Genomic DNA, 24703 nt, shown 5'->3' with positions numbered 1-24703 from the left:
GACGTTTTATTACAGAAAGTGTATGAAACTCAGGACCAAAACCCTCATAGATTCTGTCACTGTGCTACTTATAGATGCAATTATAGTGAAAATAGATTCTTCCCCTTTTCACTGGGGACTCCCTGGAACGTCCTCGCGTTCCCCTGGGGATCCCCGGACCTCACTTTGAGAACCACTGGATTAGAGGACGAACCTGGAATCAGCCACCATATTTGGAACATTTAAATCTTATGTTACATTAAGACACATCTTCTCTCATTATTCTTGTCACCACTTTTTCTTATCTTCAGTTGTTAATTTGTCACATATATTTCTGGTAGTTGCAGGTTTTCGTTCTCGCTCTGTGTTCACTGTTATGTGTCATCAGAAGCAAATCCCTTGAATGTGAAAACCTACTTGGCAGTAAACCTGTGACGTCTTCTAATGTCTTATAATAATATTACTACTAATAATATAAACTTTAATGATATACAAGCTGATTTTATATGTCAACTGCAGTGAGCTCCTTTCAGTCATCAGATCCTCAGCTCACCTAACTGTTGATGCTTTTGTTGGCTTAGTCACAGGTGTAGAAGAAGAGTTACACACCTGAACAGGTGAGTGTTTGGAACCTGCTCACCTGTCTGTCTCTTTCTGTGTCTTCAGGACGCTTCAGCAGCAGAGATAAAGAAGGCATATCGGCGTCTCTCTCTCACTCTGCATCCTGACAAAAACAAAGATGAAAATGCTGAAACTCAGTTCAGACAGGTGAGACACTGTTCAGACAGGTGAGACACCGTTCAGACAGGTGAGACACCGTTCAGACAGGTGAGACACCGTTCAGACAGGTGAGACACCGTTCAGACAGGTGAGACACCGTTCAGACAGGTGAGACACCGTTCAGACAGGTGAGACACCGTTCAGACAGGTGACACACCGTTCAGACAGGTGAGACACCGTTCAGACAGGTGAGACACCGTTCAGACAGGTGAGACACCGTTCAGACAGGTGAGACACCATTCAGACAGGTGAGACACTGTTCAGTAGTGATGCAACGGATCATAGTTGATCTGTGATCCGTACGGATCGCCCCTCAGGGTTCAGCACACATGTGAACTGTGGTTTAATTGCAAAATTTAATGTCTCATTTAAGACAAAGTAAACAAATGGCTGTAAGTACAAGTCATGGACAGACAGCGTGTCACTAACAGGGATTTTGAAGAGCAACGACCAAATCAGCATTTAACGGGTCTGTAGTGACATCTGCAGGTATGTTTACATGATGTTTAATGTGCTGCAGCTGAGCCGCTAATTAGCTACGTAGCTGCTAACATTAACTGACATTAGCGGGGAATGTTTGTTTCAATCAATCAATTTTTATTTATGTAGCGCCAAATCACAACAAAAGTCATCTTAAGGCACTTTTCACATAGAGCAGGTCAAGACCGAACTCTTTAATTTACAGAGACCCAACAGTTCCCCCATGAGCAGCACTTGGCGACAGCGGTAAGGAAAAACTCCCCTTTAACGGGTAGAAACCTCAAGCAGAACCCGGCTCTTGGTGGGCGGCCATCTGCTTTGACCGGTTGGGTTGAGAGAGAGAAAGAGAGAGGGAAAGGGGGAGGGGGGACAGAAGAACAACAATCACAACGACAACGACAACAGCAGCAACAGCAACAGCCAGGGAAGGATGCCATCAGGACTGTGAAGGACCGTGAAGGCTCGGCCCAGAACTCAGGGTTTCCTGTGAGATGAGAAAAAAAAACTCCGGGGAAGAAGCAAAGTTAGTGACATGCATTGATGTTACATGAATGCATACAGATGGAGAGGAGGAGGAGGAGAGAGGAGCTCAGTGCATCATGGGAAGTCCCCCGGCAGTCTAGGCCTATAGCAGCATAACTAAGGGCTGATCCAAGGCGAGCCTGGTCGGCCCTAACTATAAGCTTTATCAAAAAGGAAAGTTTGAAGCCTACTCTTAAACATAGAGAGGGTGTCTGCACCCCGGACCCAATCTGGAAGATGGTTCCACAGGAGAGGAGCCTGATAGCTGAAGGCTCTGCTAGTCGTGGACTAGTTTTTCTGCATCTTTTTGGGACAGGATGTGCCTGATTGTTTGGAGGCTAGTTCAACAAACGAAGCTGCAGGATGACGTGTGTTCATGTTTGTAAGTTATCAAGTTTTGATGATTTGGAAACAGGCTGTTGTTTCATTCACTACCATGCTTAAAAGAAGAAGGTATCAGGCCTCATATTGCAATGTAATTTAACAATTGAGCATTTAATATTTTATATATTTTAAGATTTTATTTAAACATTGGACATCTGAATGTTGTTTTCAATTAAGACCATGGGCAAAAGTTCCCTGCTGTGTTTTACAGAATATATGGAAAGCAAAGTTTTATTTGTCTCCCCCCACCTTATTTTTTAAAAAATTTTTGCTAATCTGAAAAATGATCCAATCCGTGACTCAAATCCGTGATACGATCCGAACCGTGAGTTTTATCTGGGAACTTAAACTATGTGATTAACCTTCATTGGATAAATCTTGAATTAGAACGATTACTAAATCAAAAACATCTGAGTGCATAAAGAGTTTTCTAGAGTCATGTGCAATGTCTTCTTCACTTCCTTATTTACTACTTATTTACTTTCTTACTTACTACTTATTTACTTTCTTACTTACTACTTTTTACTTTCTTACTTACTACTTATTTACTTTCTTACTTACTACTTTTTACTTTCTTACTTACTACTTATTTACTTTCTTACTTACTACTTTTTACTTTCTTACTTACTACTTATTTACTTTCTTACTTACTACTTATTTACTTTCTTACTTACTACTTTTTACTTTCTTACTTACTACTTATTTACTTTCTTACTTACTACTTATTTACTTTCTTACTTACTACTTATTTACTTTCTTACTTACTACTTATTTACTTTCTTACTTACTACTTATTTACTTTCTTACTTACTACTTTTTACTTTCTTACTTACTACTTTTTACTTTCTTACTTACTACTTATTTACTTTCTTACTTACTACTTTTTACTTTCTTACTTACTACTTACTTACTTTCTTACTTACTACTTTTTACTTTCTTACTTACTACTTATTTACTTTCTTACTTACTACTTTTTACTTTCTTACTTACCACTTATTTACTTTCTTACTTACTACTTCTTTACTTACTACTTACTATTTACTTTCTTACTTACTACTTATTTACCTCCTTACTTACCACTTATTTACTTTCTTACTTACTACTTATTTACTTTCTTACTTACTACTTATTTACTTTCTTACTTACTACTTTTTACTTTCTTACTACTTATTTACTTTCTTACTTACCACTTATTTACTTTCTTACTTACTACTTATTTACTTTCTTACTTACTACTTACTTTTTACTTTCTTACTTACTACTTATTTACTTTCTTACTTACCACTTATTTACTTTCTTACTTACTACTTATTTACCTCCTTACTCACCACTTATTTACTTTCTTACTTACTACTTCTTTACTTACTACTTACTATTTACTTTCTTACTTACTACTTATTTACCTCCTTACTCACCACTTATTTACTTTCTTACTTACTACTTATTTACTTTCTTACTTACTACTTACTATTTACTTTCTTACTTACTACTTCTTTACTTACTACTTACTATTTACTTTCTTACTTACTACTTATTTACTTTCTTACTTACTACTTATTTACTTTCTTACTTACTACTTCTTTACTTACTACTTACTATTTACTTTCTTACTTACTACTTATTTACTTTCTTACTTCTTATTTACTTTCTTACTACTTATTTACTTTCTTACTTACTACTTATTTACTTTCTTACTTACCACTTATTTACTTTCTTACTTACTACTTCTTTACTTACTACTTACTATTTACTTTCTTACTTACTACTTATTTACTTTCTTACTTACTACTTATTTACTTTCTTACTTACTACTTTTTACTTTCTTACTTACTACTTTTTACTTTCTTACTTACTACTTATTTACTTTCTTACTTACTACTTATTTACTTTCTTACTTACTACTTTTTACTTTCTTACTTACTACTTATTTACTTTCTTACTTACCACTTATTTACTTTCTTACTTACTACTTCTTTACTTACTACTTACTATTTACTTTCTTACTTACTACTTATTTACCTCCTTACTTACCACTTATTTACTTTCTTACTTACTACTTATTTACTTTCTTACTTACTACTTATTTACTTTCTTACTTACTACTTTTTACTTTCTTACTTACTACTTATTTACCTCCTTACTCACCACTTATTTACTTTCTTACTTACTACTTATTTACTTTCTTACTTACTACTTACTATTTACTTTCTTACTTACTACTTCTTTACTTACTACTTACTATTTACTTTCTTACTTACTACTTATTTACTTTCTTACTTACTACTTATTTACTTTCTTACTTACTACTTCTTTACTTACTACTTACTATTTACTTTCTTACTTACTACTTACTATTTACTTTCTTACTTACTACTTCTTTACTTACTACTTACTATTTACTTTCTTACTTACTACTTATTTACTTTCTTACTTACTACTTTTTACTTTCTTACTTACTACTTATTTACTTTCTTACTTACTACTTATTTACTTTCTTACTTACTACTTTTTACTTTCTTACTTACTACTTATTTACTTTCTTACTTACCACTTATTTACTTTCTTACTTACTACTTCTTTACTTACTACTTACTATTTACTTTCTTACTTACTACTTATTTACCTCCTTACTTACCACTTATTTACTTTCTTACTTACTACTTATTTACTTTCTTACTTACTACTTATTTACTTTCTTACTTACTACTTTTTACTTTCTTACTTACTACTTATTTACCTCCTTACTTACTACTTATTTACTTTCTTACTTACTACTTCTTTACTTACTACTTACTATTTACTTTCTTACTTACTACTTATTTACCTCCTTACTTACCACTTATTTACTTTCTTACTTACTACTTATTTACTTTCTTACTTACTACTTATTTACTTTCTTACTTACTACTTTTTACTTTCTTACTTACTACTTATTTACTTTCTTACTTACTACTTATTTACTTTCTTACTTACTACTTATTTACTTTCTTACTTACTACTTTTTACTTTCTTACTTACTACTTATTTACTTTCTTACTTACCACTTATTTACTTTCTTACTTACTACTTATTTACTTTCTTACTTACTACTTCTTTACTTACTACTTATTATTTACTTTCTTACTTACTACTTATTTACCTCCTTACTTACCACTTATTTACTTTCTTACTTACTACTTATTTACTTTCTTACTTACTACTTACTATTTACTTTCTTACTTACTACTTCTTTACTTACTACTTACTATTTACTTTCTTACTTACTACTTATTTACTTTCTTACTTACTACTTATTTACTTTCTTACTTACTACTTATTTACTTTCTTACTTACTACTTATTTACTTTCTTACTTACTACTTATTTACTTTTTTACTTACTACTTATTTACTTTCTTACTTACTACTTATTTACTTTCTTACTTACTACTTATTTACTTACTACTTATTTACCTCCTTACTTACCACTTATTTACTTTCTTACTTACTACTTATTTACTTTCTTACTTACTACTTATTTACTTTCTTACTTACTACTTACTATTTACTTTCTTACTTACTACTTCTTTACTTACTACTTACTATTTACTTTCTTACTTACTACTTATTTACTTCTTTACTTACTGCTATTTACTATCGTCCTTACTTCTTTACTTACTACTAACTACTTATTTACTTCCTTACTTACTACTGATTTACTTTCTTACTTACTACTTATTTACTTCCTAAACTTACTACTTTACTTCCTACTTTCTTTAACACTGGAATTGGCCCAGTAGATCCCAACGGACCCCTTGGATATTAATAAACAATTCTGTGACTTTTATTCTAATCTACTTCTGAACATCCAACTGATCTGGGTTTAATGGATACATTTTTGAAAATCTATCTGTGAAAGTTACTCTAAAGAATCCCTAGATCATCCTGTTGCCTTATATGAAGTAAAAAAATGCTGTTACGTCTATGCAGAGAGGCGAGAGTCCAGGCCAGATGGTTTTCCTACAGAATTTACAGAGAGTCCTTTACTTGACTCTGTATTTGATAATAGTTTAGATTCATCGAACCTCCCTCAAACCCGCCGTCAGGCGTCAATATCCCTACTTTTGAAAAAGGATCCTCTTAATTGCTCCTCCTGCCATCCCTTAAGTCTCCTTAACATTGTCCTTAAGATACTGGCTAAAGTGCTGCCTCTTCGCCTTAAGTCTATTTTGCTCAATATTATCTCCTCTTTATTAAAAATAGACTTTTTGTATATGTCAGGCATGTGTTTAATATCCTCTATCCTCTGTCCTTGGATGCTGAGAAAGCCTTCGATGGTGTGGAATGAGGCTACCTGCTTTATGTTCGCTGGTGTTTTGGTTTGGGTGACACTTTTATCTCCAGGGTCAGATTGTTATATTTCTCCCCTTTGGCTTCGGTTAGAACAAATGACACACTCATCATATTTTCCTCTTCAGTGTAGGATGAGACAGAGGTGCCCACTACCCCCATAGCTTTTTTTCAGGTTCTTGTACAAGGAAGACATTTTTATGGCATTTGACATAATTTATCATAAATTAAGAATGAGTTTGCTCTACTAGCTTTTAACTTTTTTCACTACTTATAAATTAGACACATAAAAACATCTCTTGATTTAATCCTAGAAACCAAAGTTTAAGATACACACTGCAGGGATCCTGTCTGACAGCTTATTATATCGTAGGTGAAACACATTGACTACTTCTCTTGAAAATGTGTTTTGCTTTGTACATAAAAACTTCTCTGTGAACTTAGTTTCTTCCCGTTCAAGATGTCTGTTGTCCCTGCTGTGTGTGTGTGTGTGTGTGTGTGTGTGTGTGTGTGTGTGTGTAGGATGGGTCAATGCAGAGGATCAGTTTCCTCACAGGGATCAATAAAGTTCTTCTTCAAATTAAATCCTTTTGATGACTCTGTTTTCTCTTCAGCTGGTCGCCATTTATGAAGTCCTGAAGGATGAGGAGAGACGACGCAGGTGAGACTCACCTGTCTGCATCACAGTCACCTCTCAGCCAATCAGAACGCACAGACAGACCTCTGCAGCTGTGTGTGTGTGTGTGTGTGTGTGTGCAGGTACGATGACATCCTGGTGAACGGGCTTCCTGATTGGCGGCAGCCAGTCTTCTACTATAGACGGGTGAGGAAGATGAGTAACGCTGAGCTGGCCTTCCTCCTCTTCCTCATCCTCACCGTGGGACATTACGCCGTCATCTGGTCCATCTACTTGGAGAAACAGCTGGTGAGAACCAATCACAACAGCCAATCAGAAGAGAGCAGGTCATATGACCTGATGACTAGGGATGGTTATCGCTTGAATTTTATTGATTCTGATTCCAATTCTGCTAATCGATTCTGGTTCTTATCGATTCCCAGTTTCAATTCCAGTACGGTTAAAAAAATTTAAAAAAGGTCAAATGTTTTGATAACAAAAATCTTTTAAGAATTTACTTATTACTTACTGTTTCATTAAAATAAGTAATTCAAAGTCTTTTCTGTCTCATTGTTCCTTCAGTGTGTCGTCACGTGACACATGTCACGTGTCACATGTCACGTGTCACGTGTCACATGTCACGTGTCACGTGCACACTAGTAAACAGAGCTGCAGCATGATAACTAACATTATTACAAACTGCTATGCAGGGTTTTTCTGATCAGACTTTAAACGCAATGATCTGTTACTCCAACGGACTGCTGGATCGTATTTCATTGTCTCACCAGCACTTAAAACAACACGCCCCTTGTATTGTTTGACCGTCTTTCTCTCAGTACTGTTGTGATGTCAGCAGCGCGTGCTCCTTTGTAAATAAACTGACCCGCTGTTGCAGTGATGCATGACGGAGACAGATCCTGGCAGCCACGTGCTTGAAGGTATCTGGCACGTTTAGGAACCGATGAGCAGAATCGGAATTAACATTTCTTAATGTTTCCTTTGGAATCTGAATATTGGAACTGGTTCTAATTTGGAACCGGTTCTTGATGCCCAACCCTACTGATGACGAATCCTCCATGTTTGCAGGACGAGCTGCTGAGTAAGAAGAAGAAAGAGAAGAAGAAGAAGTTAAACTCCAGACCTGCAGACGAGCTGAGATGTATCAGCCAGGACCGGCCCGACAGGTACAGCTGTGACATCATCACTGCATCTCCTGTTTACCGCCTTGTTTCTGTTGTTTATTGTTTGTTTGTTTCAGAGTTCAGGACCGACCTCACTGGCACGACATCCTCCCTCTGAAGCTGAGCATCTGGCTTTACCTGTCCATCAAAAACCTGCCGCAGACCCTCCAGGTACGCTACCTGTCTGTTTACCTGTTTGTTTACCTGTCTGTTTACCTGTTTACCTGTCTGTTTACTTGTCTGTGACCTGTCTGTTTACCTGTCTGTTTACCTGTCTGTTACCTGTCTGTTTACCTGTCTGTGACCTGTCTGTTTACCTGTCTGTTTACCTGTCTGTTTACCTGTCTGTGACCTGTCTGTTTACCTGTCTGTTTACCTGTCTGTTTACCTGTCTGTTAACCTGTCTGTTTACCTGTCTGTTTACCTGTTTGTTACCTGTCTGTTTACCTGTCTTTTTACCTGTCTGTTTACCTGTCTGTGACCTGTCTGTTACCTGTCTGTTTACCTGTCTGTTTACCTGTCTGTTTACCTGTCTGTTTACCTGTCTGTGACCTGTCTGTTTACCTGTCTGTTTACCTGTCTGTTTACCTGTCTGTTAACCTGTCTGTTTACCTGTCTGTTTACCTGTTTGTTACCTGTCTGTTTACCTGTCTTTTTACCTGTCTGTTTACCTGTCTGTGACCTGTCTGTTACCTGTCTGTTTACCTGTCTGTTTACCTGTCTGTTTACCTGTCTGTTTACCTGTCTGTTAACCTGTCTGTTTACCTGTTTGTTACCTGTCTGTTTACCTGTCTTTTTACCTGTCTGTTTACCTGTCTGTGACCTGTCTGTGACCTGTCTGTGACCTGTCTGTTTACCTGTTTACCTGTCTGTTAACCTGTCTGTGACCTGTCTGTTTACCTGTCTGTTTACCTGTCTGTTACCAGTCTGTTTACTTGTCTGTTACCTGTCTGTTTACCTGTCTGTTTACCTGTCTGTTTACCTGTTTACCTGTCAGTTTACCTGTCTGTTTACCTGTCTGTTTACCTGTTTACCTGTCTGTTTACCTGTCAGTTTACCTGTCAGTTTACCTGTCTGTTTACTTGTCTGTTTACTTGTCTGTGTACCTGTCTGTTACCAGTCTGTTTACTTGTCTGTTACCAGTCTGTTTACTTGTCTGTGACCTGTCTGTTTACCTGTCTGTTTACCTGTCTGTTTACCTGTCTGTTTACCTGTCTGTTTACCTGTCAGTTTACCTGTCTGTTATCAGTCTGTTTACTTGTCTGTGACCTGTCTGTGACCTGTCTGTTACCTGTTTACCTGTCAGTTTACCTGTTTACTTGTCTGTTTACCTGTCTGTTACCTGTTTACCTGTCAGTTTACCTGTTTACTTGTCTGTTCACCTGTCTGTTTACCTGTTTACTTGTCTGTTCACCTGTCTGTTTACCTGTCTGTTACCTGTCTGTTACCAGTCTGTTTACTTGTCTGTTTACTTGACTGTTTACCTGTCTGTTTACCTGTCTGTTACCTGTTTACCTGTCAGTTTACCTGTTTACTTGTCTGTTCACCTGTCTGTTTACCTGTCTGTTACCTGTTTACCTGTCAGTTTACCTGTCTGTTACCTGTTTACCTGTCAGTTTACCTGTCTGTTTACCTGTTTACTTGTCTGTTCACCTGTCTGTTTACCTGTCTGTTCACCTGTCTGTTCACCTGTCTGTTTACCTGTCTGTTTACCTGTCTGTTACCTGTTTACCTGTCTGTTTACCTGTTTACCTGTCTGTTACCTGTTTACTTGTCTGTTTACCTGTTTACCTGTCAGTTTACCTGTCTGTTACCTGTTTACCTGTCTGTTTACCTGTCTGTTACCTGTCTGTGACCTGTTTACCTGTCTGTTTACCTGTTTACCTGTCTGTTTACCTGTTTACCTGTCTGTTTATCTGTTTACCTGTCTGTTTACCTGTTTACTTGTCTGTTCACCTGTCTGTTTACCTGTCTGTTTACCTGTTTACCTGTCTGTTTACCTGTCTGTTTGCCTGTCTGTTTACCTGTCTGTTTACCTGTTTACCTGTCTGTTTATCTGTTTACCTGTCTGTTTACCTGTTTACTTGTCTGTTCACCTGTCTGTTTACCTGTCTGTTTACCTGTTTACCTGTCTGTTTACCTGTCTGTTTGCCTGTCTGTTTACCTGTCTGTTTACCTGTCTGTTACCTGTTTACCTGTCTGTTTACCTGTTTACCTGTCTGTTACCTGTTTACCTGTCTGTTACCTGTTTACCTGTCTGTTTACCTGTTTACCTGTCTGTTACCTGTTTACCTGTCTGTTTACCTGTTTACCTGTCTGTTACCTGTTTACCTGTCAGTTTACCTGTCTGTTTACCTGTCTGTTACCTGTTTACCTGTTTACCTGTCTGTTACCTATTTACCTGTCTGTTAACCTGTCTGTTTACCTGTCTGTTACCTGTTTACCTGTCTGTTTACCTGTCTGTTTACCTGTCTGTTACCTGTTTACCTGTCTGTTTACCTGTCTGTTACCTGTTTACCTGTCTGTTTACCTGTCTGTTTACCTGTCTGTGACCTGTTTACCTGTCTGTTTACCTGTCTGTGACCTGTTTACCTGTCTGTTTACCTGTCTGTTACCTGTTTACCTGTCTGTTTACCTGTCTGTTTACCTGTCTGTTACCTGTTTACCTGTCTGTTTACCTGTCTGTTACCTGTTTACCTGTCTGTTTACCTGTCTGTTTACCTGTCTGTTACCTGTTTACCTGTCTGTTTACCTGTCTGTTAACCTGTCTGTTTACCTGTCTGTTTACCTGTCTGTTTACCTGTCTGTTAACCTGTCTGTTTACCTGTCTGTTTACCTGTCTGTTTACCTGTCTGTTTACCTGTCTGTTACCTGTTTACCTGTCTGTTTACCTGTCTGTTTACCTGTCTGTTACCTGTTTACCTGTCTGTTACCTGTTTACCTGTCTGTTTACCTGTCTGTTTACCTGTCTGTTACCTGTTTACCTGTCTGTTTACCTGTCTGTTACCTGTTTACCTGTCTGTTTACCTGTCTGTTACCTGTTTACCTGTCTGTTACCTGTTTACCTGTCTGTTTACCTGTCAGTTTACCTGTCTGTTTACCTGTCTGTTACCTGTTTACCTGTCTGTTTACCTGTCTGTTACCTGTTAACCTGTCTGTTTACTTGTCTGTTTACCTGTTTACCTGTCTGTTTACCTGTTTACCTGTCTGTTACCTGTTTACCTGTCTGTTTACCTGTCTGTTACCTGTTTACCTGTCTGTTTACCTGTTTACCTGTCTGTTTACCTGTTTACCTGTCTGTTTACCTGTCTGTTACCTGTTTACCTGTCTGTTTACCTGTTTACCTGTCTGTTACCTGTTTACCTGTCTGTTTACCTGTCTGTTACCTGTTTACCTGTCTGTTTACCTGTCTGTTACCTGTTTACCTGTCTGTTTACCTGTCTGTTTACCTGTCTGTTACCTGTTTACCTGTCTGTTTACCTGTCTGTTTACCTGTTTACCTGTCTGTTAACCTGTCTGTTACCTGTTTACCTGTCTGTTTACCTGTTTACCTGTCTGTTAACCTGTCTGTTAACCTGTTTACCTGTCTGTTTACCTGTCTGTTTACCTGTTTACCTGTCTGTTTACCTGTCTGTTACCTGTTTACCTGTCTGTTAACCTGTCTGTTAACCTGTCTGTTACCTGTCTGTGTTGCAGGAGATGCAGCAGTACTATGAGGAGTACCAGCAGATGAAGCAGCAGCAGAGAGAAGAAGCTGAAGCTGAACAAGAAGTTGTGACCAGTAAACATTTTTATTATTTTATTATTTTTCCTTCCAGGCTGCCGTAGTTTCAGCTTATTTATATAAAACTGACAGGCGTTGAAGTTGTTGATAATCAATCACAGTCAATGATCAGTGATCAGTCTCTTTAGTGTTTGAGCTACTGACAGTGTCGGACTGTCCCAGCAGCACCTGAATGCACCACGGCAGTGTTGGAGGCGGGGCCATGTTCACTCCTACGCCAGCTGCGCCCAGTACAGACGTCCGCTGGCTGACGGCTGACTTCCTGTTCAGATGAAATGATTTAATCGTTCGACTCTTAAGACTTTCTGTTCGTCCTCTCAGGAGAGAAGAGGCCGAAGGTGAAGAAGCCGAAGGTGGAGTTTCCAGTTTACGAGCCGTCAGCAGAGAACCTGAACTACCAGAGTTACCAGCAGACCGCGTCCATCGAGGACATCGAAGACCAGATGGATGACTGGCTGCAGGACCGCAAGGCTGCCAAGAAGAAGGTCTGATATTATTGATCTGTTATTGATCTGATCAGTTCATATTACAGTTATAGACAGAACAAGAAGGAGAAGGTCTGATATTATTGATCTGATGTTTTTAGGGTGAGGCCACTTTGGCCTTTGATAAATACAAATTTATTGGGGCGTCCACGGCACCGGCTGTTTGGCCGTGGTATACTTCCTGCCTTCTGTTATTGATCCGATCAGTTCATTCCAGGGTCTGAAATTAACGGAGGCTTTGCTCCTAAAAATGTAAAGTTGCCCTTGGAGTCGGGATGAGGAGCTTTGAAATGTAAAATAATCAGTTAAAGACTTGATCCAGATGTTGCTCTGTAGTAAATGTGCAACTGGGAAATGTCTGGGCCAGCTGGGTTTCCGTACCTGCACAGTCTGTCTCCCCTCCCCCCCCCCTCCCCCCCCCCTCCCCCCCCCCCTCCCGCTCTGTGAGGCAGCAGCAACAGTTTGTTAATTCAAACCTGTCACACTTCAAACAGAACATGCAGACAATCAGTAATGTTGCTGACATGTTGAACTGACGTTACGTAACGTTGTCTTTATTGTTTCTACTTTTGAAAATAAAATCTGCATTAAATGTTCTAATCTGTCACTGAGATTATCAGTGTGAGTATTTTTACTCATTAAATGTTCATTATAAGTTCGGCTGCTATCTTCACTGTTTTAATAAGAGTCAGTGAATATCGGTCGTTATGCAACAAGTGTTTCACATCATTTGAAATAACTGGAACATATTTCATGAGGGTAAAAACAGTGAATTTCCTGCCCTGGTTGATGCAGTTTGGTTAAAGACAGAAGGTTTGTCTCTGTGTCTTCAGGTGTGATGGACACCTGAATGATGTCTCTGTCTCTGTGTCCTCAGGCTGCAGACTGGACGGAGGACGAGCTGAGCTTCCTCAGCAGGTTGATGGTTAAATTCCCAGGAGGAACTCCGGGTCGCTGGGAGAAGATCGCCCATGAGCTGGGGAGATCAGTGACTGATGTAAGACATCGTACTGGTGATCAGTGATGTCAGAAACCTGATAAACTGCATATTAGTCAGAGATCAGTTTATCATAAGTTATCAATATTGTGTTGTAGAGGGTTTTATGTGTCAATACTTACAATACATCTGCCTTTATTTTGGAGTTGTAAGCTGAAAACATTTGATTCTCTTGTAGTAAACATCAGGTTTCTCTGAGAGGAGACGAAGCTGCTGATCAGTTTAGTTTGTAGATGACGTCTTAAACAACAGTCACGATCTTTAATAAGATCTCTGCCAGCAGAGAGCCGTCAGTGGACCTGAGTGAGTGTTGGAGGCGGCCGTGTGCTCCAGGACGTCTCTCAGGGCTTTCAGTGATCTAAACCGATAATCGCTGTGAACTGGCAGCATCTCGCTGTATGTGTCTGGGTGAACTTCAGTTGTTTCTGTAATTCATGCAGCAGAGTTATTACAAACATTTACCTCAAATGCTGCTGAAACCTTTTCACCAGTTGCACAGATCTGGCTGCGTCAGGACTTAACAGCTGCTTGGCGGCGTCCTGTCAGAACAGCAGCACCAACAGTTTCTTCACATCCTCAAAAAAGACGTCCGCTCTACAATTTCAGAGTTCTTGAACAATTAGTTTTAGTCTTGTTGTTATCTATGTACCTGACATATGCAATGACTCGCTTACTGTTACTGATGTCTGTGGTCTCATCCAGTCTTGTCAACATCACCCACAAGTGTTCTTGCAATAGCTTGGTGCGTTTCTGACAGACCTTTCTCATTAAGTTAGCTTCCAGAACTTGATGAGTCTGTGTTCAGGGGTATTGGAACGACACTCCATGTCTTTCATGAATTTAACCAGATTTAACCAAATTAGCCAATTTGTTTTCTGCTATGAAACAGGTGGTTCGTTTCCTTCTCACGCTGCAGCAGCACAACTTCAGTAGCATCAGCCATCGCGTTCTTTGCTGAATCTGCTTCACGCTTTTTCTTCAAGGCTGCTGAATGAGAAACGCCATCTGAGTGGCAACTTGAAGTTTAAAAAGGTGTAAAAGGCGTAAAAGGCGCAGCACCGTCCATTTTACAAATCAAATCATTTCACAAGTTGGAGCCACGGATATATTCTGAACCAGTTAGCCTGAAACTTGTCTTTAGACTTCTGCTTCACCTTAATAACGTTATCGTTACTTGTCTGAGAATCTTGAGGATTGATGTTGTTTATGTTGACATCACTGGTGTCAACGTGATGTGAAAGTGAAGATAAATCAGTTTAAAAGTTAAAAAAATAAATTCCTCCCACCGTTAAACGGCTCTGGATTACAGCAGAATCCGGTGGTCTGGTGTGTGTCTGTCTGCCGCCAAACCGCGGCCGAATCCCCCGGTCCAGCCCCATGGTACGTGCAAAATTTTCACTGAAGTTGAATATTTTCAACTTGTGCGAATTTCACGTATTTGTGTCATTCACATCATTTGCGACGCTCAGAGCGAATACACACGAATTTGCTTCTTTACATTGACTTTATATGTAATCTCATCATGCGAAGAATTTGCTTTGCGTTTGGTGTGAACACAACATAACAATTTCCCCCGATTCCAGTCTTTGTGCTAAGCTAGGCTAACGGTTTCCCCCGATTCCAGTCTTTGTGCTAAGCTAGGCTAACGGTTTCCCCCGATTCCAGTCTTTGTGCTAAGCTAGGCTAACGGTTTCCCCCGATTCCAGTCTTTGTGTTAAGCTAGGCTAACGGTTTCCCCCGATTCCAGTCTTTGTGCTAAGCTAGGCTAACGGTTTCCCCTGATTCAAGTCTTTGTGCTAAACTAGGCTAACAGTTTCCCCTGATTCAAGTCTTTGTGCTAAGCTAGGCTAACAGTTTCCCCTGATTCCAGTCTTTGTGTTAAGCTAGGCTAACAGTTTCCCCCTGATTCCAGTCTTTGTGCTAAGCTAGGCTAACAGTTTCTCCCCGATTTCAGTCTTTGTGTTAAGCTAGGCTAACAGTTTCCCCTGATTCCAGTCTTTGTGCTGAGCTAGGCTAACAGTTTCCCCCTGATTCCAGTCTTTGTGTTAAGCTAGGCTAACAGTTTCCCCCTGATTCCAGTCTTTGTGTTAAGCTAGGCTAACCATATCCTGGACCTGTCTGTGCTCCACAGAGAAACGTCATCTTGTTCTTCTAAACACCTGAAACTGACTGAAGTTTGTTTCCTTCAACAGGTGACGACTAAAGTCAAACAGGCCAAAGACAACGTGAGCCTTCCCTCAGGTAAACTCTACTGCTGTTTCTACTGTTCAAGTACTAGGTTCTACTGTAACCGTCAGGTTCTGCTGAGGTTCTACTGTCAGTATCAGGTTCTAAGGAGGTTCTACTGTCAGTATCAGGTTCTAAGGAGGTTCTACTGTAACGTCAGGTTCTGCTGAGGTTCTACTGTCAGTATCAGGTTCTAAGGAGGTTCTACTGTCAGTATCAGGTTCTAAGGAGGTTCTACTGTAACGTCAGGTTCTGCTGAGGTTCTACTGTCAGTATCAGGTTCTAAGGAGGTTCTACTGTCAGTATCAGGTTCTGAGGAGGTTCTACTGTAACCGTCAGGTTCTGCTGAGGTTCTACTGTCAGTATCAGGTTCTGAGGAGGTTCTACTGTAACCGTCAGGTTCTGCTGAGGTTCTACTGTCAGTATCAGGTTCTAAGGAGGTTCTACTGTAACGTCAGGTTCTGCTGAGGTTCTACTGTCAGTATCAGGTTCTAAGGAGGTTCTACTGTAACCGTCAGGTTCTGCTGAGGTTCTACTGTCAGTATCAGGTTCTAAGGAGGTTCTACTGTAACGTCAGGTTCTGCTGAGGTTCTACTGTCAGTATCAGGTTCTAAGGAGGTTCTACTGTCAGTATCAGGTTCTGAGGAGGTTCTACTGTAACCGTCAGGTTCTGCTGAGGTTCTACTGTCAGTATCAGGTTCTAAGGAGGTTCTACTGTAACGTCAGGTTCTGCTGAGGTTCTACTGTCAGTATCAGGTTCTAAGGAGGTTCTACTGTAACCGTCAGGTTCTGCTGAGGTTCTACTGTCAGTATCAGGTTCTAAGGAGGTTCTACTGTAACGTCAGGTTCTGCTGAGGTTCTACTGTCAGTATCAGGTTCTAAGGAGGTTCTACTGTCAGTATCAGGTTCTGAGGAGGTTCTACTGTAACCGTCAGGTTCTGCTGAGGTTCTACTGTCAGTATCAGGTTCTGAGGAGGTTCTACTGTAACCGTCAGGTTCTGCTGAGGTTCTACTGTCAGTATCAGGTTCTAAGGAGGTTCTACTGTAACGTCAGGTTCTGCTGAGGTTCTACTGTCAGTATCAGGTTCTGAGGAGGTTCTACTGTAACCGTCAGGTTCTGCTGAGGTTCTACTGTCAGTATCAGGTTCTAAGGAGGTTCTACTGTAACGTCAGGTTCTGCTGAGGTTCTACTGTCAGTATCAGGTTCTAAGGAGGTTCTACTGTAACCGTCAGGTTCTGCTGAGGTTCTACTGTCAGTATCAGGTTCTAAGGAGGTTCTACTGTAACGTCAGGTTCTGCTGAGGTTCTACTGTCAGTATCAGGTTCTAAGGAGGTTCTACTGTCAGTATCAGGTTCTGAGGAGGTTCTACTGTAACCGTCAGGTTCTTCTGAGGTTCTACTGTCAGTATCAGGTTCTAAGGAGGTTCTACTGTGCTGTAGGTCTGGTGAAGCTGTCGGAGCTGAAGGGACAGCCTCCTCCTGTGAGGTCACTTCCTGACAGCATGATGACTCAGCGAGGGGGTGGAGCCTGTGAGGAGGAGGCGGAGCCAGAGGAGGAGGAGGAAGCTCCAGCGGTCAGGAGGAGGAACAGGAAGGCTGTCACAGCAGCAGACGGGGGAGAGGTCCGGGTCAGAGGTCGGCGGCAGAGAGATTTCGACCCGGCAGCAGCAGCGGAGGAGGAGGAGGCGGAGCCTCAGGACCACACCACCTGGACTCAGAGCCAACAGAAGCTGCTGGAACTCGCTCTGCAACAGTTCCCCAGAGGAACCGGAGAACGCTGGGACCGCATCGCCAAGGTGGTCCCCGGCAAGACCAAGGTACTTGTAAGGGACCGTAGGGTTAACTGATCGATAGCTGATTAATTAACTGATTGATTAACTGATTGATGAACCGATTAACCGATTGATTGTATTGGTTTCAGGAGGAGTGTATGATTCGCTACAAGATGTTAGCGGAGCTCGTTCAGAAGAGGAAACAAGCCAAGAGCTGATGAACGCTGACCCTGCCTCCTGCTGTGACCTTTGACCTCCCATGTTTTATTCCTGTCCAGGTGAACTGGCTCCTGATCAGATGGATATGTTTTGTTTTTTTATCGGCTCACCTGGTCAGGTGTGTTTTTTTAACCGATGTCTGGTGTCAAACAGGACGACGTCACCTGACCTCTGACCTCACAGCTTCATGTGCCTTAGCTCCACTCAACATGCTGTCAATCACTTCTGTTCAACTGATCAATAAACATATTTATTATCTGCTGCAGTAAGAAAGTAGAGAACTCACTTTGTGAATAAAATAAATAACAGTTGCTGTGTGGTGTTTTCTGAGGTTGCCATGGTAACTAAGTACTCCATTTTCTTCTACTTTATTCTTTCACTTTACATTTATTTAACTCTTCTGTTTGTTTATTCAGCTCATTATATTTTTTTAACTTCTTCATTTCTGTTTTGAGTTTCACATAAAAAATGATTCAATGAGACCAAAATAATTTAAAACTATAAAATGAATCTCTGAAAGTAGAAATATCACCGTCGGTTTTACTTCCGGCTGTTTCCAACCGGTGGTCAGCTATGGACGTGTTTATTGGTCCTCTGAATATGACGTCATCAGGCAGGTTCAGGTGAGTAAAGGTAGTTTTGTAGATCAGCTGGTGAAATAACGAAACCTGCACGAGCTCTCACACACACTGATCACGGCATATGTATAAATTTATTTGTCTACAAAGATATTTTCCCGCTTTCTGTTTGTTTATTATTATTTAACAACAGACCGGAAGTCATCGTGGTTTTAAAAGTAAAGAAAGATGACCAATGAGGGTGACGCTTTTATTGTGAAACATAGCGGAAGCCGGCGTGTTCCTGTCAGCGGCAGCAGAAGAAGCTGTCCGTTAGCATTAGCAGTAGCATTAGCTAAACCCGCGGGTGACTGCGGCCGTAAGTCCCGTTTATTCTTTAAACATTTGAATGTGTTTATTGTGTTTAAAACGACGCGAGAAAGTTCAGAGTTGCTATGCTAAGCTAGCCGGCTGTAGTTAGCGGCATGACGTCACACTGCGCAGAGTTAGCAGCGGAGCTAACGAGCTAACTTGGCTGCTAAATGTCTTCTTAGCAAAGCAAAAATGGAAAAATCATCTTTAAGTTGGGACTTTAAATACGAGTCAGTCTGGAAGCAAACTGAGATCAGCTGAAGCTGAAACAATAACTCATCTCATCAAAACCAGGAATAAAAACAAGAGTTTGTTGCCTTTATATGATTTTATTGACTAACAAAGTCACAGAGATCTTTTAAAATGCTTCACAGGTTTTATTAAACTAATCATTATTTATAGAAACTCTGAAGTAAGTTTGTCTCAGATAAACATTTTAAATCTTTTCCGTTTAGAAACATTTTTTCACTTTACAAACAGCATGAAACTAAACTCTGTTTTATTTAAATAATTCGCTCATTATTTTAACCAAATTATATATTTGCAAATCCATATTCTTCTGCCAAAAACCAAACTTTTCAGATGATGTCATGTGTGACATATCTCTTATTGCTGATCAATAATCAATACCCTGCGTTGTTGCAGGTGTGATGTCATGTCTCTGCAGGTGATGCTGCAGGAGCGAATCAGCTGTGCGCAGGCGTTGCTGCAGCGAGCGGAGCTTCTGGGTCAGGTGGAGGGTTGGGGGAAGCTGTGCGGGAAGCTGCGTGCTGAGCTGCGCTTCCTGCGGCGGGTGGAGGCCGGCGAGCTGCAGGTCAAAGAATCTCACCTGCACAGCACCAACCTGACACACTTGACCGCCATTGTGGAGACGGCGGAGAGCCTGGAGGGCGTGGTGGCCTTACTGCACGTCTTCACCTACCAGGATGCCGCCAGCCTCCGGCAGACACTGGTGGTGGACGTGGTGGCGAACGGCGGGCACACCTGGGTGAAGGCGGTGGGCAGGAAGGCGGAGGCTCTGCACAACATCTGGCAGGGGCGGGGCCAGTACGGCGACAAGAGCATCGTCCGGCAGGCGGAGGAGTTCCTGCGGGCCAGCCGCCAGCAGCCTGTCCAGTACCGCCACCCGCACGTTGTTTTTGCCTTCTACAATGGCGTCTCCAGCCCCATGGCCGCACGTCTCAACCACATGGGCGTCTCCGTCCGCGGTGACATCGTCGCCGTCAACACTGTGGTAACGGAGGAGGGTGGCGCTCAGGAGGAGCAGCAGGAGCAGCAGGAGGAGGAGGAGCAGCAGCGGGACAGTGACGCATCTGAGGATGAAGAGGAGGCGGAGACAGAGCTGACCAGGGTGGACCGCGGCACAGTGGTGGCGAGCCTGGCGTTCCCCACTCAGGTTCAGGTGGAGGAGTGTCAGCGCGTGAACCTGGACATCACCACGCTCATCACATACGTGTCGGCTCTGAGTCACGGCCGCTGCCACCTCGCCTTCAGGGAGGTGGTGCTGACGGAGCAGGCGGCTCAGGAGCGCCGCGAGCCGGTGCTGCCGCGCCTCCTCGCCTTCATGCAGGGGAAGGAGCTGTTCGCCTGCCGTGCAGCTGTCACCGACTTCCAGCTGATCCTTGACACGCTGGGCGGCGATGGCGAGAAGGAGCGCGCCCGCCAGCTGCTGGCCCGCCTCCACCTGGTGGACGACCAGCCGTCGGAGCGCTCGCTGAGCCTCACGCCCAGCGCCAAGGTCAACCGCCGCTCGCTCACCATCTTCGGCACCGGAGACTCTCTGAGAGCCGTCACCATGACGGCAAACAGCCGCTTCGTCAGGGCGGCGGCCAATCAGGGTGTCCGATACAGTGTGTTCATCCACCAACCCCGAGCGCTGACTGAGGGCAAAGAGTGGCGAGCCACGCCCGTCTGACTGAGAGAGAGAGGGGGTTGATGGGAGTTTGAGTTCATGTAAATATGGATCTGTTATTTTTGTTGAGATCAATAAAGTGTCACAGTCGCTTCCTGCTCGTCTGTCATTTGTTACCAGAGGTCACATGGTCACACACACACACACACACACACACACAAACACACACACACACACACACACAGACACACACACACACACACACACACACACACACACACACACACAATGCCTCTATTTTGCATTTGTTACGAATGTAAAACTATTTTTCATTACAAATAATATAATAATATAATAATAATCATTTCAGCTGAACAATTTGAGTGAAAAGTTGAATCTCACAGTTTTATATGCCAATAAAACATTTAGCTTGAGTGGTGAAAAGGCTTCTTCTTTAAAGACATTTAGCATCTACATATTGTCTCTAAAAACAAAGCAGAGCTCATTTCAGCCATGAACTGGTTCAAATGTGTCATTTTACCAACAAAGTGAAATTCAAATTTATAGTATTGTTCTATTGTGACAACAAATGTATGTTCTCATCAAAAACAGACAAGATGTCACATGATTTACACGTGTTCCCTGTGTATTTTCTTAATATACAGAAATATATAAAGTACCACAAAGCTTATAATGTGATACAGGAACAGATCAGTGCTGAACACTAGAAACATTCACAGATCTAAAAGTGTAGGTTCACATCAGAAAGTATTAATGCATGTATCAAATACATGACTTACACACTCTCATCTATGTGCACAACATACAAAATATAGTCTACAAAGCTGACATGTTAACACTAGGGGTGTTAACATGAACACAAAACTCAGAACGGATCAGATCATTATTAGGATCAGCGAAAATAAAGTGGAGACAAATAAAACTTTGTTTTCCATTTATTCTGTAACACTTACAGACAGAAACAGCGAGGAACTTTTGCTCATGGTCTTAAATGAAAACAACATTTAAGATGTCCAATGTTTAAATAAAATAAAATATATAAAATATTCAATGCTCAATTATTGCAATATGAGGCATGAAACCTTCCTCTTTTAAGCAGTGAATGAAACAGCCTCTGTCCACATCATCAAAACTTGACGATAACAAACATTCACCGCTAACGTCAGTTAGCAGCTAGATGCTAATTAGCTGCTCAGCTACAGCACATTAAACAGCAGATAAACAACTCAAATGTCATATCGGACTCGTTGATGCTGGTTTGATCGTTGCTCTTCAAAATCCCTGTTAGCAACACGCTGTCTGTCCATGACTTGTACTTACAGCAGTTTGTTTACTTTGTCTTAACTGAGACATTAAATTTTGCAATTAATCCACAGTTCATATGCCTGCTGAACCGTGGGGGGCGATCTGTATGGATCAAGGATCAACTACGATCAGTTACACCACTAGATAACACTTGTTATTCTAGTTACTTTAAGCTTATGATCTTAACTCAGCTTAAAAACAAACTAAAGAAACTGTCAGAAGCAGCAGCCAGACCTCCTGCACACTCATTCGCTAATCACACAACATCAACAGGTGACTGAACAACCACTCAATTAAAAATGAATGAGTGAGTCCAGACAGCTCACTGTAACTTCAACAAGCAAACTACCCACAACACATTATATGATCTCTGCTGCATTCTGGTTAAGGAGATAAATTCACACAACAGCCACACAGAGACATTTAACCATCAGAGATGAAATTAGCGACCAAAGGGACAGAGAGAGAGAAGCTGTATCTGACTCACGTTATCTGACGTCTTCTTCTTTCTTTCATGCAGATGAAGTATTCATGTCATAATGTCCATTTGTGGCTGTTGGTCATCTTGTTTGTTAGTTAACAGAACTTTGTGGCTGCTGGTTAACCAGTCTGATATCATTAGCAACAATGACAAACAAGCTAACTCTCCTGATTGTTTCTGCGGTTGCTTCTCTATCCAACCTTCCCGGAAGCGTCCTGCTGCTGCTGCGCTGCACAGTCCAGATAATTTCTTCCGTTAGCTTAACAACAGTCCTTAACAGTCCTTCCATGGATGAATAAAGAGTCCTTCAGGCTGCTACAACAAGCCAGCTGTTGTATTGGCTAACACAAGAAGCTATCTACTGCTGCTACTCTGCCTTACAGTGGAGAGAATTGAAGATGAATTCTGGAAACTATCATTGGACTGACTCGATGTCAATATTGCATTCTGGTTGTTGATTGGTTAGAGAGGACAGCCTCCCTTGTAAGTCCAATGTAAGAGATCCCGCCCTGCGGAGGACAGCAGGCACCCGTCCTCCTCTGTCCCCCACTCCACCTCCACCAATTGCTATTATATTTTTTTAATATTTTGATCTCCCTTTTGCCTCTCAAAAAATAGAGGAGGAGCAACCTCCTCTGCCTCTATGGACCAGCCTCCACTGATATGTATACACATATGTATATATAACATATATGTATATATATATATATATATATATGTATATACTACTACTACTACACTAATGAAATAGACTGCTGGGGGACTTCCCATGATGCACTGAGCTCCTCTCTCCTCCTCCTCCTCTCCATCTGTATGTATTCATGTAACATCAATGCATGTCACTAACTTTGCTTCTTCTCCGGAGTTTTTTGTGCTTCCTCATCTCACAGGAAACCCTGGGTTCTGGGCCGAGCCTTCGTGGTCCTTCACAGTCCTGATGGCATCCTTCCCTGGACTATTAATACTTATACTTATTGTTATTGTTATGATTGTTGTTATTCTGTCCCCCCTCCCCCTTTCCCTCTTTCTCTCTCTCAACCCAACCAGTCAAAGCAGATGGCCGCCCACCAAGAGCCGGGGTCTGCTTGAGGTTTCTACCCGTTAAAGGGGAGTTTTTCCTTACCGCTGTCGCCAAGTGCTGCTCATGGGGGAATTGTTGGGTCTCTGTAAATTAAAGAGTACGGTCTTGACCTGCTCTATGTGAAAAGTGCCTTGAGATGACTTGTTGTGATTTAGCGCTGTATAAATAAAAACTGATTGATTGATTGATTGATTGATGAAATACTACTACTACACTGATGAAATACTACTACTACACTGATGAAATACTACTGCTACACTGATGAAGTACTACTACTACACTGATGAAATACTACTACTACTACACTGATGAAGTACTACTGCTACACTGATGAAGTACTACTACTACACTGATGAAATACTACTACTACACTGATGAAGTACTACTACTACTACACTGATGAAGTACTACTACTACTACACTGATGAAGTACTACTACTACACTGATGAAATACTACTACTACACTGATGAAATACTACTACTACACTGATGAAATACTACTGCTACACTGATGAAGTACTACTACTACACTGATGAAATACTACTACTACTACACTGATGAAGTACTACTGCTACACTGATGAAGTACTACTACTACACTGATGAAATACTACTACTACACTGATGAAGTACTACTACTACTACACTGATGAAGTACTACTACTACACTGATGAAATACTACTACTACACTGATGAAGTACTACTACTACTACACTGATGAAGTACTACTACTACACTGATGAAATACTACTACTACACTGATGAAGTACTACTACTACTACACTGATGAAGTACTACTACTACTACACTGATGAAACACTACTACTACACTGATGAAATACTACTACTACTACACTGATGAAGTACTACTACTACACTGATGAAATACTACTACTACACTGATGAAATACTACTACTACTACACTGATGAAGTACTACTACTACACTGATGAAATACTACTATTACACTGATGAAATACTACTACTACACTGATGAAGTACTACTACTACTACACTGATGAAATACTACTACTACTACACTGATGAAGTACTACTACTACTACACTGATGAAGTACTACTACTACACTGATGAAGTACTAGTACTGTTTAGTTAATCTTCAGATTAAACCTCCGGATGAATAAACTGTCTACAGACCAGCTGAGTTTGTCTCAAAGCTGAAAACAGAACCAACAACCAATAAAACAAACACATTTAAACATTTAATAACATTTAATTAACATTAATACAATTTTCAAGAATACAAATAATAATCTCCGT

At 40.9% G+C, this 24703-nt stretch overlaps 2 protein-coding genes across 2 annotated transcripts in view; both read left to right on the top strand.

Annotated features, from left to right (window-relative positions):
- The window catches only part of dnajc1 (DnaJ (Hsp40) homolog, subfamily C, member 1), an 18935-nt gene extending 872 nt beyond the window's left edge, over positions 1–18063 (top strand). The window contains exons 2-12 of the mRNA XM_044367593.1: positions 646–747; positions 7087–7133; positions 7232–7397; positions 8175–8272; positions 8347–8440; positions 11966–12050; positions 12375–12538; positions 13416–13535; positions 15728–15776; positions 17202–17578; positions 17683–18063. Of these exons, the coding sequence (XP_044223528.1) occupies positions 646–747; positions 7087–7133; positions 7232–7397; positions 8175–8272; positions 8347–8440; positions 11966–12050; positions 12375–12538; positions 13416–13535; positions 15728–15776; positions 17202–17578; positions 17683–17751 (1371 nt within the window). The 3' untranslated portion in view covers positions 17752–18063. The remainder of the gene's footprint in view (positions 1–645; positions 748–7086; positions 7134–7231; positions 7398–8174; positions 8273–8346; positions 8441–11965; positions 12051–12374; positions 12539–13415; positions 13536–15727; positions 15777–17201; positions 17579–17682) is intronic.
- Positions 18064–18561: 498 nt separating this feature from the next.
- c12h7orf25 (chromosome 12 C7orf25 homolog) lies at positions 18562–20687 on the top strand. Its single transcript, XM_044367889.1, has 2 exons — positions 18562–18688; positions 19327–20687. Exon 2 carries the CDS (start codon positions 19337–19339, stop codon positions 20594–20596), a length of 1260 nt encoding a protein of 419 aa, XP_044223824.1. The 5' UTR covers positions 18562–18688; positions 19327–19336; the 3' UTR covers positions 20597–20687.
- The last annotated feature ends 4016 nt before the right edge of the window (positions 20688–24703 follow it).

Source organism: Thunnus albacares, chromosome 12, assembly GCF_914725855.1.
Source record: "Thunnus albacares chromosome 12, fThuAlb1.1, whole genome shotgun sequence".
NCBI lineage: Eukaryota > Metazoa > Chordata > Actinopteri > Scombriformes > Scombridae > Thunnus > Thunnus albacares.
Note: the sequence above shows the minus strand (reverse complement) of the source record. Positions and strands in the feature narration are given on the sequence as shown.

Coding starts and splice junctions, on each gene's coding strand:
- c12h7orf25 (XM_044367889.1), top strand. CDS start 19,337: ATGTCTCTGCAGGTGATGCTGCAGGAGCGAATCAGCTGTGCGCAGGCG.